Source organism: Dromaius novaehollandiae, chromosome 1 (genome assembly GCF_036370855.1).
Source record: "Dromaius novaehollandiae isolate bDroNov1 chromosome 1, bDroNov1.hap1, whole genome shotgun sequence".
In the NCBI taxonomy this organism is placed as follows: Eukaryota; Metazoa; Chordata; class Aves; order Casuariiformes; family Dromaiidae; genus Dromaius; species Dromaius novaehollandiae.
In genome coordinates this window covers 33,719,295-33,736,382 of record NC_088098.1, presented here as the reverse complement: position 1 = coordinate 33,736,382, position 17,088 = coordinate 33,719,295, and the positions used below count along the sequence as shown (strand labels likewise).

Below are 17,088 nucleotides of genomic sequence, written 5' to 3'. Positions count from 1 at the left end.
GGAATGCTGTCACCCGAAAAGCAAGAATTTCAGACTGTGAGACGGGAATGTGGGGAGTATCAAAGAGGAAGCAGTTTGAGAATATTTTCCTAAAACTATCCTTCCATGATTAGGCTGGTGTAAGACTGACTGAGAGAATGAGTCATGATACAGTATGGCATGGTTTCCAAAACACATCTGTGCTATGAGACTACGGACTAGAAATATCTTGTGTTCTAGTATAACGGCATTCACTGTAATTGCACTAAAACCCTAAGGGCGTTCAGGGAAGAAAATACAACAGCAATGAATGCAGCTGCCAGGTGTACTCAAGGCAATTAAGAGGTAAGATGTGTTACCATAGTACATACAAATGCCTTGCTCTGTGGCTGGTTTTTCAGAAATGGATACTGCCTTTTGGATACTGAACTAAAGAAATCATAAAAGATTCTTAATTTAAAAATGTGTAGCATTTTCTGAAGAGTGAGGCCCCTTTATGGGACCTTGAATCAGAAACACTTAAAATACTAGTCATACTAAAACACCAGACCTTGGAGGACTAACATTGCCTAGCCTACTTTGAATATCTTGGCCTCTGCATTTTACTAATCTGTAGTTCCAATACTCACATGCATTTCTCAGAGGAAATAAGTCTTAAATGTTTTAAATGAAACACATCAGAAATTTTTATAGGTATTAATGTTTTTTTGATTATCATTCCTTTTGGCCTTTGGATTTTACCTCTAGTGCGTTTTTGGCTTTTAAGTTCCTTAAAAGTAGTCACATGGAAAGATTTTATCATTCAAGCAGCCCTTCATGTTCAGCTTTGTATTAACAATGTGAAAAGTATTTATATTAATGAGCTGAAAGTACATACTCATTTTCTGGTTTCTACTTGTTTGAGGGGCACTGAAGGAATCCTGAAATTTGACCCACCCAAAGAATTTAAGTGTCAAAGACTGATAAATAATCAGTAGCTTGACCTTTTGCAAGCTGCTTTCTTATCTGCAGGATTATCCGTCATGATTTATGAACTGGTGATTAATAAGAAATCTATGTAATTCTTTGTAACTGCAAAAGCTTGTGGGATGAGAAGAAAGAAAAGGAGTTTAGAATAATTTTTGCTGCACAGCATCACTTCTGGATGGAAATCTTCCTGTACAAACTGTCTAGCTTGTCTTTCTGGACTCATAAAGCAACAAAACCAATGCAAAGTCCCAGGATCCAATGTAAAGGGTTATGTCATCCTTGTAGACATGCTTTCATCAGGTCAGGCATTTTTGGTTTTGATTGATTCATGAAACCCTTTGTTGTAGGATTCACGGCCCTATGTAAACTTTAGATTCCTTCTTAATGCTGAAAAATTGCAGTTTCAACTTGCCTTATGGCAGCAACTTTCTTAGAAACAACAGTTTCTTAAAGCACATCTGGAGTGGTATTTGAAATACTTTTTTGTCTCTCCCATTGTCAGTCTACGTGAATATGCCAGAAATAAACGTAACTTTGTTCCACTATCATTCATTTCTCTCATTCCCAACAGGAAGAATGCCTAGCAGTATTTTAGGATGCTGTAGTATGGGAGCTGCTTCCGAGTTTGCCCAGCTTTTAGAGGTTGTTACTATATGCAAGTTTGCCAGGAAGTAACAGTTTTATTTCTGTGGTTTCTCAAGTATTTTGGTGAGGACAGTAGCCAAGAAACTGGTGATACTGGCACATAGGGATCCTAATGCATACTTAATGATTACTGTGACAAAAGCTTCTACAGAACTGCTACTTGCGTTGCTCTTAGACAATATCTAAAATTGTGTCTAAGACAGTATCTAAAAATACTGAAATACCTATCTATTGTAATATCCTATACCAACTGAGAATGGTAAATGATCAGCATCTTTATCTTTTGCAAGCTACTTCCTTATCTAGGGGATTATCCACTATTACAAAGGCTGGTAACATTTCTTTGGAAACACACTGCTTTTTAGAAGCTGAGCTTTTAAACAGCTCACTCTATGTATTCATAGCTATTCCTAATGGATTCAAAATGACTTCAGAGCAACAGAAATAAGCTACATTGTGAGACGCCAAATCTCAGTTTTTTCATACAGCATGTAATCCTGTTTAATTTATGAAAAGTCTTCATCAGCAGGCAATACCACTGATAATGAAATTGGTAGTGTTACATATCTGTCATACAAATACAAGTATGATGCAAAATACTGCATAATTGTGTAAAAGTGTAACATCTGCTGTTACAGTTGGTAGTCTTTGATTGTTAAGAATTCCCTCTCTTGTAGAGATGGTGTGTGGTTACCAAAGACCTCAAGTCCTTGTTTTATGTTCTGCAAAATCTTGTTGCTTCGCTATCTCTAACCAGAGGGCTAACCGCAAAAACAGAATGTGCATTTTCCTCTATTAGACAACTAAATTGATTCTTTACTTATTCCCTTTCAGCAGAGTTGCTATCTACTCCCACCTGGAGATCTCATGTAGGGGTTAGCTATCTTTTTGTCCAATGGCTTGACTACTTCCCTTCTTTTCAGTTTCCTTTACCACTGACCAGACCTTACCTCTGATTTGAGTCCCTCATTAGCCTCCTTCCCTCAGTCTTGTCATCTGCTAGTAAGGCCCCTCATATAGTATTGTTTATTTCTGGTTCTTGCTTCCTATGAGCATCCTCCTCCTCCAGATCTCCCAACATATATTTCACTTACCTCCTCAATTTGTAGCATGTCAGATCTTATGCCTGTGCTACCCAAACTACTTTCTCCCCTTCTTCCTTCAAATCTCCACTCTTCCTTTAAAAGTTCTTCTACAGTAATGACCCCACTTTACAGTATGTTTTCATGGTCCTTAGAATGACAATCACAATTGCATGGGCTTTCCATTTCTAAATCATAAAATACTCTCACTTTAACAAAACACAGCTGCCATATGGGTAGTATTTTATGTGACAAACAGGAGCAGTTAGAATCCAGCAGAAAAGCTAGTATCCCTGACCCATCAAATCTTTGCAGATTACCAGCCAGGGCAATGCCCCAAAATGGAACAATGGGCAGAAGATCCTGGGGCTGCAAATGAGGGGAGTGTTTAGAGATGGTGGAGATGAGGCGATGGTGGTTGTGGGGTAAGAACAAAGTGAGAAACTGGATCCAGACAGAACAGAGTTGAAAATCTTTCCAAATCAGAAAACATTAGGAAATAACAAACAAGAGAACTATAATCTCTCTCACGAGTTGGACTGTGGAATAAGGAAGTAATGAAAATATTAGTAATCTGCCTAATGTGTTAAGAACTCTCCCTTTGTTCCAAGATGTTTTGATTCTTTGCTCAATTAGCACTAGAAATAGAATGAAAATGAAAAACGCTTCTAGCACCAATTCCTGTTGCACTGAAGCAGGTGAATTTAAAATGTCAAGGATTGGCTAAATATAATGTAAATTACTCCTCTTTGAACTCTGAGAACATGCAAGCCACTGCAAGGTGAAATTCTGCTAAAACTCTTTTGCATGTCTTGGCCTCCCTTAAGATATAATTGCCACATGAGAGTTTAGAAATAAACTCCTATGTGTTTACTCAGAAATAAACAGGAGTACCATCATGTTTCTTCCTTTGGTAACTGTGTAACACACTTTACTGCTTTTCAAACTTTTTGATTTGCATACCTTTAAAATCTTTAGGAGGTGCAGACCCTTTTGTAAGAATTTAATCTGACTGATAAAGACCTACCTGTCTTAGCTCTCTTTTGCAGTCCCTTTAAATCCTTCAGGAATGCCTAAAGATCTGCAGACTACAGGGTGAAAAATGCTCCTCTAGGTCATTGCTCTACAGTTTTGTAGCTTGTGTAGAAAAAAAGAGACCTAGTAAAAGGAAATCATAGCAATGTCTACATGCACAGTATACTAGTGCAGAGAGCCCCAAGCTTCCTCTCACCCTGCAAGTGCTGTGTACCACTGTGTAGGTGCTATCTCAGATCCTCAAACAGTACAGTAACATTACTGTAAATTTGATCTAACAAGCTCCACCTCTACGCAGTGCTCATCAACTCAATGAGAACCGTGAAGGCTCTACTTCTTCCAGTCTCAGCTGACTGCAGCATGCTTGCATTGTACTGCAATTGCATGATGTAGGCATGCTTCAGGCACAATAGATAGGTGATAGTTATAGGAAATTCATGCTAGATATGTGATTCACATAATTTGGATTTATATTTTGGTCTTCTGAGAGCATCTATTTTTCTCTTGACTGTATAAGGAACACAGACTCCTCAATCTAGGTGTTCTGAAGCGCACCTTATTCCAGATCTAAAGCAGCCACTGTGAATGCCATCTGTTCTTAGCAAACTAAAATCCGCTGGTGATCTTTTTACACGGGATAGGATGTAAGAAAACTGAAAAATATCACAAAAATCCTCTTGTACGATACATATTCCAAAACTAGATGGTATCATTACAATAATGGATATTATTTAGCAGTAGAGTTACACGGGCTTTTGAATTCACACATGAGAATAAACCCATATGGCATGCTGATATTCAAAGACAGAGAATGTTGGCTGCTCTACCACCTTCAGGATGCCGAAATTTTGTATGCAGTAAAGCAACTTGACCTAACTCACTGAAAAGAAAACAGCACATATGCATCTCTGATGTATAAGAATAATAGATTCATTTGGCCACATTTAAAGAGAAGTGTTGAAAATGTTGTACATGTAGTATCATAACATGTAATACTATACTTTTACCATCCTTTGGAGGTGATAGTTCCAAAGATTTTGAGAATGAGGTAGCTACGTGCGGGTTCATGTTTAAGACCTACTGTTCAAAACATACAGCTGTAACTGCAGGTAGCGAATGCTCCCTTAAAATAACTTCAGAAAGATATGTCCTAAAATTAAACAGAAATGAAAGGAAGATATTTTGATAACTGATATTAAAGGAAAAACATACTGCTATGAAATGCTTTTAAGAAATAATTCTGTTTTTACCTTGAAATATACATTTTTATTCCACAGAGTATTTAATTAGCTTTATGGCTGTTTTCTTGGAAATGAAACATGTCAATCAAATAAACAGTTCACATTTTCAAAACAAACAGTTACCAGGATATACCTTAAGGACTGTGCTACACCTGGTAAATTTGCAATAACCATACTTTTTATGTCTTCATAATACATTATTCTGTACCATTCAGCTTTCACGCTTCTGTTTCAAATGCAAATGTTGTTCTCATGTTGGATTTAACAAGTTCACATGCTCAAAAATATTCTCCTAAAAATTTTTTAGTAAGTCAAGAGACAACATGGAAATTGTAAAATTAGTAATAAAATTACTGTTGTCATCCTTGCAGACTACCACCCTTCCAAGTCAACATCTCCTCTGAAAACGTTAAGGATGGAGGGCCAAACTTAGCTCTTGGCTAAACTAGCACAACTCTGCTGACATCAAAAGGAACGCCTTGTGAGATTTCTTTTTTTGTATAAAAGCTTCATTGGAAGGTTAATGGAAATTAAGCTTTCAATCTATTTTTGATTTTCAAAAGGGGCAATTAATCCTTTATCACTGGGTAAAAATGAATTTTCCAAAGTATTAATGAATTTCTGTCTCATCCATGCTTTGAAGTTTCGATACCATTCTATCAGCTTTCTTCTCCTCTGAATCTTTTCTTGCAAGCTCTTTACTTTTTCTTTCTCTAGAACAGCAGGAAGCTCCTTCCAGTTTTTAATAAAGATAAATGGAGCCCCCATGGTCTTTAGTAATTGCAATGGAGCACTGTGATACATTGATGAATTTCCACAGTCACCTGGTGTCATTACATCTTCTACAACTGGCAGAGATCCATATGAACAAGCTTCATATATTCTATAGCATTCTGTATTTATTCCCACTGGGCACAATGTCAGATCACTCTGCAGCAAAGCATCTTGATAGTTTCTGAAACTTTCATTTGTTTCTTGAGGCTGCCATCTAGGAAAGTAAAGGGGTTGAAAATTAACGTTTTTCAACAGGCATAAATGCATTATAATGAAAGGGAAGATATGCTATAATTTCAATTATTTATGAAATTTATGAACATGTGGATGTAAACATTTTACATACACACACACACACAAAATCAACAGGCTTTTATTTTTAAAACTAAATATTATTAAAGAGTCTTCTAAAATATTTATAGAAAAATCACTTAAGAACAGATGATAACATTTTTTAGATATGGTCCTTTTAAGAAATTATTAGTGCTTAGAAGTGTAAGAGACAAATTGAAACTTCATTTTAAAGTCTTTTGCATTATTCACATGAAGCATGTATCAACCTACTTCACAGCAGAGTTCACAAACAGACATGTTGGGAGACATTTGATGGACTTTTTAATGAAAGCTTTTTGCCCCAAATATTTTAAATCAGTGGTGGTTTACTCTTCAAAAATCATGATGTAAAGCAATCTGTTATCCCCACCAGCCTGCCTAGAGTGCCTTGGAACTTTTGTGAAACAGTTTATGCCACAGATAAAATCTGAGATTCTTTGTCAGCACAACCAAGGTCTTCTTAAGCACTACTGTGCCTATTACCAACCATTTTAGAGGTGTTGCTTGGGAAAATTAACAAATACAATCAGAACCCTACTCCTATTAGTCAAAAGATCCGTCTACCTACTTGAAACAAAAGATTAAATCCACCCTTTTATGCAGAAATAATTCAACAAAACGCAGTTGTCTTTTCTTCTGCTAGGTCATTAATATGCACAATGTGCAAGACAAGGATTTTTCCTCCCACCATAATCAAATGTGCCCAAGAACAAAATGACTGTCTTTATATATAGTAAGTATACACAGGATTTTTTTTCTATGTATTTAAAATTATACTTTATGCAAGATACTGCAAAATCAGAGCTGTTAAGCTGTACTGAAGACCTACACAAAAAGACTTGGCAATGTTCTCTTTATTTCATTTATGACTGATTATCTTTACTTATACTATTTTTTAACATTGAAGAAAAGGTTAGTAATAATAAATGAGGAAAGAAAGTCAGAGTATTTTCATGAAGTAAATCAAAGCTCTTACTGTTCTCTGGCTGCAATCCAGCAAAGTTTATCAAGCCCATCCTGTTTCAGAATTTCCAGCAGGGTTTCCCTAGAAGAGTTTTTATAAACTGTTCCTAAAAAATTACACAGATATGATCTTGGATCATGTAGCATTGACCAGCTGGGCTCTACAACTGGAAAATTTCTGTAGCTGTAATGAGAACATACACATTAGATAATGATATGTTTTATGTCAGAGAAAAAACATTTTGCACCATTTCATGTTTACTGTAGCAGACTTTAAAGTTAAAAATGTCTATTTATTACCATTCCAAATCTGTAACTACAGACAGACATGTAAGCAAACCAGCAAATGTCCTGACCTAAATGTTGATCTTTATTCTTTATTTATTTGTGTCCCCCACTCTCTTCAGACATTCTAGAAGACTATGTCTCCTCTTAGCATCAAAGAAATTATGTATATATGTTACAAAATGTCCTTAAGAAATGCATTTTTTCAAAAGCAGCTTTTCTCAATGCAAATACTATTTTTGACTGAAATGGGCAGGTTAATGGTTATTATGGAGTCCGCATCTCAGCTACCTGAATCTCTGAATATGCCTATCAGCTGAAAATACCACTGGTACCCTGTCAAAGGAATATTTCACTTTGATCTTTGTGGACTACATTAATTTAATCTTTTGGCTACTCCTAAATCACTACTTTTAGTCAACATGACAGCTAGTGAAACACTGCTTCAGCTGATGAGCTGGTACAAACTTTTTCATTATATAAATTTTATTTAGTATTTTTTCTGGAAGAGGTAAATGGTAAAAAGTCTTTTATTCTTCTCCTTCACATTCTTAAATTAAGATAGATATTCCTTCTAGTTTCATTATTTTTAATGGATCACTGTACTATTTCCCTGTTTCTCCCAATATTACTGCAGTGAGAATTTTTTTTGTAAGAAAGCTGTATCCTGGTTCCATTCTTTACTGTTTTCAAAGCTAGTCTCTATTTCATTTTATCTCATACTGATTTCTTAAACAACTTTAATGGTCCTGAAGACACATTCACTTTCCTCATCTCTCCAAATTCAGAGCAACAGCCCTTTCAAACAAGAAGGAGAACCAGGAATGTTAATTTGATATTCTTAGAGAATCATTTTTCTTCATACCAAATGTTTTTGCAGCATGCTACATCTTTCTTTTCTTTCTTCATTTGGAAAACCTTGCCCGTTCACATGGCTTCTAGAGCTTTTACATGAACAGCTCCAAAGTCCCATTCTGATACCTGATTTATCTTTCTCCATGCAGCTACACACCCCGGTCTACTACTGCAACCATTGTTGCTTTGTTATCTAATTGTTATCTTAATCTTGGCACCTCAAAAGTCAACTACTTTTTGCTTAGAAACTCTAATACCATTAATTCTCTGACACTTTCAAGAATCCAAATTTACTGTAATTTAATGACAGAGCAAATTTAATCTATGTATAAAAACCAGCCGAAATCTGCAATATTTTCTCTCTTATAAAGCAGATGAATGTATTTAATTGTGGGTAAAGAATTGGAAATGGTAGCACAGATTTAGGATCAAGTGCTGCTGAGTGAATGATGTGGCCTAAACACCTTTTTGCAATCTGCACAGATCAAACCGAACGAAAATCAGTGTAATATCATCAGTGTAACCAACAACCATACAGCTTGCAAGCTAGCTCAATACAAGATAGGAAATTCAAATTCAACACAAGATACGAAAATAATCCTGCATTCTTTTAATCTTTTATTACCATTACAAGTAGCTACAACACTGCAACTGGAATAACTCTGTTAAAGGTGGGTAACCTTGGGAAAAAATGTATCTAGCTGAACTAAACCTGTTTCTACTCCACATAACTAGCCTGAGCACTAAGTATAGCAAAAAGCTTTTCTGTGGAAGCAGTTAAACCAGCTTAGGCTACTGGAGAATTACATCTTACTGCGATACTGGAGTATATCAATTACAGAAGGGAGGCAGAGGCAATTTCTTTTTATGAGCCACAAAGGAAAGAAAAAACCAAAAATATATCACCAGTACTAACCCCTTCCTGTCTGAAACAAGCACTAGCTGAAAGCTGATTATATAAAAATCTTAAATCTCTATGTTACATCAGCAGTTAAAATAAATGTCAAGAACAGATCTACTGAAGGAAAAATAAACAAACAAAAAACACTACTAGACAGAGGTTCACTTTTCATAGAGCTCCCTAAATCCTAGCATTCCTGTTTATTATTTTGATTTCAAAGTGTAATTTCTAAAGATCCTAATGCTTGATTTAGAAAATTGAATAGAATCATGTTCCACAATTTAGTTAGTATAATTATTTTGGACAGTGCAGTAACATTCAGAGGTATTTTCCATTCCTCATGCATGCATAACAAGTAAGTCTCAACTATAATTTGTGTCTATAGCACTTACGTAGCTACTCCTAAAGGCCACTGGAAAATATCTTCTTCATTTACCAATGTATAGTCATATGTTACAAACAGTAGATTTACAAATCCTCCGTGTCTTTTCAGGTATGGTTGAATCCATTCATTATTGCACTGCTCATTTCCAAGTAGCACAACAGCAACACGCTGTATCTTGCGAGTTTGGATTAAAGTTTGTGCATAATGCAACCACTGAGTGGCGTAAGCGATCTTTGCTTTTTCTCTTCCATTCAGAACTAGCACAACATTATCAGCTTCTACTGAGAAGTACCCAGGAACGACAGACGGACCAGTGATGAAGCTGTAAAAACCAAAATACCAAGACCAAACACCTTTAAGACAAATTATTGACATTATCTAATCCTGTATATATTTTTACTACATAGTCTGTACTCTGGGGACTTTTTCTTCTATAAAGTAAATGCAATATACTGTAATGTAACTGTGCAACTGTGCAACAATTCCTGTTGTTAACCTCTACAGCTATAACACAGGAATAAAGCTTGCTTTCAGCTTTACTCTGAAAAATAAGGAGATTTAGACTTAAATGGAAATAGGGTATTTTGTCAATATATCAGAACTAATACCATATTCAAACATTAAAATGTGGATAAATCAATTAACTTTAAAGAAGGATGTGTTTTGTTATTCACGAAATGACAAACTTCTTATTCATTCCAGAAATGACCAACAATACTCTATAAAAACAAGAGAGAAGACCCCTCAAAAATCTGTCACAGTATATTAAGAGACACTCTTTTGAGAAATAGTTGTTTGGATGGTCTGCTGTATTACAGATCTTTTGTGTAATTATGGATAAGTCAGGGTTAGATCAACAAAGAGACCGAGTAATCTGATTCTAGTGCTGAATCTGTTAATATAGAGGTATTCATCTAAAGGTAAACTTACGCTGCTTGTATAACCTGGATCCAGCTTTGATACAAGCTAGGTAGCACAATCATTTTCAGTATAAAACTGCATTTCTAGATCTTGCACACTCTATTCTAACAGAGGAATTTCAGTCATGTAACAAAATCCTAAATGCCATTAATGTACTGTCATGAAGTAACCAATGTTTGCTGTCTCCTGCTTCAGCCAACTGCTGTGTTAAGACTACTGGCTGAACTCAAAGTGTTAGTGATTGCGCAACTTGGGAAAAAAGACTGGTGGGGGAAAAAACTGCAAGCCTTTTTTTCAGGAATCCATGAAATGTTAGTTTTTTAGGTCTTCTGCATTACTACAGACTTTCAACTTCCAGTTAAACTTAAAATGCATGCTCATTCTAAATTAACCCATGAAGTGCTTAGGTTGACAGCTAGTTTCAGTCCAGATAAATGTGCCTGGTAAGGAAAAGAAAATTCACAGCAAAAGCAGAAGAAACTACTCCAGTGAGAATATCTGAAATAGACCAGCCTTAGGCAAGTGTATTCTAAACCTGAGCTTAGCTGACAGGCTCCTGGCTCACTGAGAGTATTCTGGAGACAAGGCTCATGAGACCTGTGATTTGGGCCCAAGATTTTTAATAATTTAAATGTAAGTTAGGTCAAGGCTTAAAGCCTAGGTTTAACATAGTGTGAAAATACTCCATAGGGCACAAGGACTGCGACACCCTCACCAGCACACACTCATCACTGGGATTCTTAAGAGATAACACTTCGAGCATCAGAATGCCTAAAGCAGTCAATAGGATATGTATTCTATTCGATGATCACCTTGAAATAGAAACCCGGGTGGGAAAAGGGTTTAAATCAATGGACACAGTGTTGCAAGGCCACCAACTTTGCAGAAATAACAGGATGTACAGAAGGGGAAGCAATGGCCCATGTGATAAAAAACATGAAGTTTAACAGCATAAAACTACAGTGGGGAAAAAAGAAGCACTACGGGAATCCCATACTCTAGTAAGTATTAAGGTTGTACTATTAACTCCTGATCATAAAAACAATAGTGATCAGGAAATGTGAGGGAGATCAGAGAAACTGCAAAATTAAGACAGACAGTAGTACTAAGAGATATCCACTACTCACATATAGATTGGATTAATGCCTCATCAGGATGAGGTGTAGAGATTACATTTTTGTGCTCATCGAACGACTGCTTCCTACAAAGTCCTTGCTTTTCCTTTCTATTCTTAGTACTCATATGAAAAGACACTATTCTGGACTGGGTCTTCAGTAATATCCAGGACCTAGTTCAAAGGTTTCAGTCAGAGAGCCACCCTGTAACTGCAATCACAATATGGTTAAGTTTAATATGGTAGCAGGAGAGAGGACACCAAATAAATCCAGCACAGAGATATTCAATAACAAATAAAGGAACTATGTAAAAATGAAACAATGAAGAAGAAAACCCTTAAGCGGAGTAGTCTAAACAAGAAGTCTGCAAGCAGCTTGTAAGCTGTTAAAAATACTGTACGGTATAAGAAGCCCAAGTAAATTGTGTGCCACAAATCAAAAAGAAAACAATGCAATCCAGTAAAACCCCCAAATGGCTTAAGAGAAAAGTCAGGGAGGCTGTCAAAGGTAAAAGGTCAACATTAAAAAAAAATGTCCAAATAAGGAGGACAGGAAAGCTCATAAAACAGCAAATTAAGAAGGTTAGAAAGCAATTTGAAAATTGGCTTGTAAAAGGATGCCTAAGTTGATAGGTAAAGGTGCTTTAAATATATCAAAAACAGGAAGACAGCTACAGAATTGGTGGGACCACTGGATGACAAAGGTATAACAAACACACTCAAGAGATGACAAAGGCATAGCAGAGAAGATTCTCACACCCAACTCATTCTCTGCAGCAAGAAACATAGTGTAAAATAGAAGTAGTATTATATCAATAGAGAGGTCATTGCTAACAGTAGTTTGAAATCACTCACTGTGCAGCAACAGCTGAACAGCCAACTAGTTTTGGGCATTATCAGGAAGAGTGCTGAAGACAAAAATCAAGCTCTCTTTTGATGCCACCTCTTGATTACTGTGTATTAACTGGCCTCCACATCTCAAGAAGGACAAAATGGAATGAGGAAATACACAGAGTAGGGCAACTAAAATGACTGAGGGGATGGAGAAGCAGTCTTAGGAGGAAAGAGTTTACAGGCAGAGACTCTTCCACTTTGGAGAAGATTGGGTGGATAGGGTAAACAGGGAATTGCCATTCACCGAATCCTGCATTACTAGAATGAAGGACAGTTCTAGCAGGGGAGAAACTAGTAGGAGATTGGTTTAAAAGTGGTAAGTCCATTTTTATACAGCAGATAGCGAACATCTGCAGTTTGCTGCCGAAGAATGTTATGGAGGAAGACAGTAACAGCGGATTCAGAAAAGAACTAGACAAATTTATGAGTAACAGGCCTATAAACACACACTAATGGGAATAAGCAGGGATGTAACTCCTAGCATCCCTAACACAAGAACTGGAACAAGATGAGGAGGAAGGACTGAGGACAGTGGCCAGGTTCACATCATTTCCCTAAACAGCATCTCCCACCACCACTGTAAGGTTAAAGTCTTTGCTAGACTGACCACTGGTCTGAACTGGCAGGGTATTTTCCACGTTCTGATACCTGCTCTGTTCACCCTGGGAAAAGAGATGAGTACAAAGGTTTCCCTTTTTCAGATGCATGTCTTAACCGCTACACAAAACTCCAGAGCCCTTTTCCCACTGGCCATGTGAAAGCTGTCACTGTTTGCTACTTGGTGGTACAGTTTCAGTAGGGAGATAGTGAGAACACTCACCGAAGTACCTTGTTACTATGTGCAAGGCTTGTGAGCAGCTCAAGCACATGTGTTTAACTTGCCCTAGGCACCACAAAAGCAGCTGAAGTGGCTCCTCAACTATACACTTGCTTATGTCTTCTGTTCATGGTGCTGGGTACAACTCAGGGTGCAAGCCTTCTTGTAGGGCTTTTGGAGGGCAGGCGCTTGCACATGCTCCTCAACTGCTCTGCTCTCTTGTCCGTGACCCAGTATACTATCTACAGCAGGCCTCTGGATCACAGATCAAGCAAACTGTTCTATCTGTGTTAAGAACCATGGAGTTACACAGGCAACAAGCACAGCAAAAATATGAAGTGCAGTCATTGCTGGAAAGTAGGTATGGATTTCCATGCTTGCATAGTGCTGGGACTAAATGTGGGATGCTGATTCAAGGCATAAGAAAATTACGCAGGTCAGGAGCATGTAGGATGCAGGCTGCTTTGAGAGTATGGAAGATTCAAAGGAAGATTATGTTCCTTGGGAAATCCTTTGGCAGGTAATGAAACCTTTGCTAGTTTACTTTGTCTGTGGACTGATATGCTTTCACTCAGTGATCTAGATGGCTGTAGTTTGCATAAAGGCAACAAGGGGAACGGGACAGAAGAAAACTGCTGAACAACTGGGGCTGTCAGGGACTGGGACTGGGACAAGGCAGCAGTGACTGTTAAAACATAGAGGGCGTGACTCTCAGAAGCACAGAAATTTGGGAATGTCATTACTTAATGGTATGGAGGTTGACTTTCCTTGCTCTATGATACCCTCCTGTGTGACAGAACAGAAAGATGCAGTGTGCAAAGAAGATGGAATGAGGCTCTTCTCAGCGGTGCCCAGTGACAGGACAAAGGGCAATGGGCACAAACTGAAATGGAGGAAATTCCATCTGAACACAGGAAAACACTTCTTCACTGTGGGGGTGGCTGGACACTGAAACAGGTTGCCCAGAGAGGTTGCTGAGTCTCTGTCTCTAGGAACATCCAAAATCCAACTGGACATGGTCCCAAGTAAGCTGCTCTAGCTGAGCCTCTTTGAGCAAGGGGGTTGGACCAGATGATCTCCAGGGGTCCCTTTCAACCCCAAATATTCTGTGACTCTGTCAGACAATAAAGAGGTCAACAGTTCCAGAAAATAATTTTCTTATCAGTAAGCAGCCAAATTCATACACTAATTCTTCATCACAAAAACTACAAAATAACTTTTCTAATTTGACTAGAAAGTAGAACCTCAGCTATTTAATTTCTAAGGACCAATCCTTAAAAAGGCAGATTGATTTGTATGTTTTCTGTACTTTGCACAAAAAGTCCTTACCAGCCTGTCAAATTTTAGTATCTGCTTTATTAGTAACTGATTTAAACTTTATGTTTCTATAAGAGCTAGTGTCCAAGTTGAAGTTAAAACTAAGACAAAGCTCCTCAGGTATCAAAACACTGTAAAATTAAGGTATTTGCAACTGATGGTATTAAAATAATTGCAGGTTTGAGGAGATGGAAAAAATAATGCACCTATGTTATGTATCTTGTCATACTCTTTAAGTTTCCAACATAGATTAAAGTTAACACAAATTAAACCGATATCACGCAGCTAGTACCTGAAGTGCGTTTTTCCTGCCTTTTGGCTTCCTTCTCTCCACTGTGCAGTTACATCAGCTGGCTCAAGGAGCCCTTCAAAAATATGTTGCCAAAGGTAAAGACCTACATAAATGACGAAGATATGATGGAGAATTTGAATGCACACATTTTGCCTACTTTACAGTTCCTGCAAAGTATTTTTTCTGGGAGATAAATATTCATGTAATAACGTAAGAATTTGGTAAAGAAATGCCAGAGCTTCCTATATAATATGGACTTTTCTCACCAAATTCCATATTATTTGGAATTAGTTAAGATGGTATTTTCACACACCAGCGCATTTAAAAGGATTCTTTGGCAGTCAAGATAGTCAGTATGAAGGCACATCATACTACCATTCCTGTTAGCATCTCTTTCTGGTACATGTCATACTTAAAAAATGAACAAATATTAATCAGCATTTTATGGACAAATGTAATTCTTTGAAAGCTTTTGTGAAACACATCAAATTTTTATGATGGAATGCAGCAGCACATAATATGCCTATGTGTTCTCTAATGCCACATAAAAGCTCAACCGAAGCTGGAAATTTTACATTTTCAAAAAAGTGGACATAAGAACAGTGAAATGTCTTCAGCAGCTGTCAAAGAGGTCAGGAGGAGCTTGAGCCGCAGTTTATCAGTGGTAGCTGTATTATAGTACACAAAATGCCTTATTTGCCACCATATAATGCTTTGTTTCACTAAGTATAAATGTGACAGAAAAAAGACAGTCTTTGTACTTACGTCATATTATGAGCTAGATTCAATTTAAAAAGTAACAGCGTTTGTTTGCCATTTGTGCCATTTTGACAAAGGTAAAAAATAGTCTTTAAAAGAATTGATATTAAGAACCAGAGCCTAACTATTGTTATGTTGGTGTTAATAAGATTTTGAATAAGTTACCACTTCCTCGATGCTTTTCATTTGCAGATACCCACATTATTTAATCGTATACAAGTTATAGTCATTTAAAGAAAGAAAAACTGAGAATAGTAACATATCAGAAAGGTTAAGTGATTAACAGACATATTAATTACATTTGCTTACCCACTGCTGCTTTGCCCCAGATCTGCACTCTAAGACTGGTGTGTTCTAGGTGAGATCTCACGTTTTTTATCATTTGAAGATTAGCTTCGTATCTCTGCTGGGAGGCGGCCTGCTCGCCTCTCTCCTCGGCCTCCCAGGGGTTCCACTCCTCACCGCCCAGCGCGACATGTTCTGTGTTTCAGAAACGCAAAGACCCCCAGGTTTACAAAGCTGTTCCTAGTCAAGCGATGTCACTGGTGACTGTTCATGCTGAGCGGACTAGCTAACCCGTGATAAAAATGAGTTTTCATCTGTGGGCTGGGGAGCAAGAGCTGTTTTGCAGATGGGGCCGCAGGTGCATAATCGGGGCCTGTAACTCCCAAACCGCTGCTGCTTTACTCCTGCCGGCAGCCCTCAGGCGCCTTTGCTCACTCGGGATGGGCACACGGCGGTAATAACCCCGCACCGTGCAAGTCCTGGGAAGAGTTTCGGTACCCCACGAGATTAAAGGCAGCGGGGAAGCAGCACGGGCCGCCGCCGCCCCCCGCCATCACCGCGCGGCTTCCGGGCCCGCACAAGCCACCGCGGAAATGGCCGTCGCCAGCAAGGCCTCGCAGCGGCGGCGGGGCGGGGGGGGGGCGCCACCACGGGCTCCCAACGCCCCGGGGCTGCTCCTGTCCCCGGCCCCCGCCCGCCACGGCGGCAGCCCTCGGCGTCGGGAAGCGCACCCGGAGGGCGGCCCCGGGCCTGGCCCGGGCCTCCCGCCCGCAGCGCGGCCCCTCGGGCCGAGCGAGGGGCGCCGAGGCTCCCGCTGCGCGCGGCGAGCCGCCCCCCTTCCCCCCACCGGGGCCGCGGCGGTAACGGCGGCCGCCCGGCGTCCCCCGCCCGCCGGCGCAGGGGCGGCTCGGAGCGCCGGGCGCGGGCGCCGCCGCCGCCGCCGCGCAGCCGGGCGCCGCCGCCGCTCTCACCTCGCGGGCCGCGGCGGTCGCGGCGCGCGGCGCGGCGGGGCCGGAGGAAGACGCTGTAGGCCGCGTACAGGGAGAAGAGGCCGTAAGCGACGAGCAAGGCGGAGCAGAGGCGGCGGCGGGCGCCTCGCATCCCGCCCGGCGCGGGGCGGGGGCGCCGGCGGGCGGCGGGGAGGGGCCTCTGCCCGCACGGCCCGGCCCGGCCCGGCCCTGGCGCCCTCGCCGCGGGGCTTCGTGCCGGCGTGAGGCGCCTCAGGGCCCCGGTCCCATCGCC

General features: G+C 39.6%; 1 protein-coding gene across 1 annotated transcript; it reads right to left on the bottom strand.

The window, feature by feature from the left end:
* Positions 1–4,932: 4,932 nt before the first annotated feature.
* On the bottom strand, positions 4,933–16,952 carry RXYLT1 (ribitol xylosyltransferase 1). The gene is made up of 6 exons (XM_064508483.1): positions 16,818–16,952; positions 15,871–16,041; positions 14,803–14,905; positions 9,455–9,769; positions 7,035–7,205; positions 4,933–5,939 (listed from the first exon to the last, which is right to left on the bottom strand). Exons 1-6 carry the CDS (start codon positions 16,945–16,947, stop codon positions 5,495–5,497), a joined length of 1,335 nt encoding a protein of 444 aa, XP_064364553.1. The 5' UTR covers positions 16,948–16,952; the 3' UTR covers positions 4,933–5,494.
* Positions 16,953–17,088: the final 136 nt, after the last annotated feature.

Coding starts and splice junctions, on each gene's coding strand:
- RXYLT1 (XM_064508483.1), bottom strand. CDS start 16,947: ATGCGAGGCGCCCGCCGCCGCCTCTGCTCCGCCTTGCTCGTCGCTTAC. Junction 14,906..15,870: donor CTGGGGCAAAGCAGCAGTGG/GTAAGCAAATGT, acceptor TCATTTATGTAG/GTCTTTACCTTTGGCAACAT. Junction 7,206..9,454: donor TGGCCTTTAGGAGTAGCTAC/GTAAGTGCTATA, acceptor TTCTCATTACAG/CTACAGAAATTTTCCAGTTG.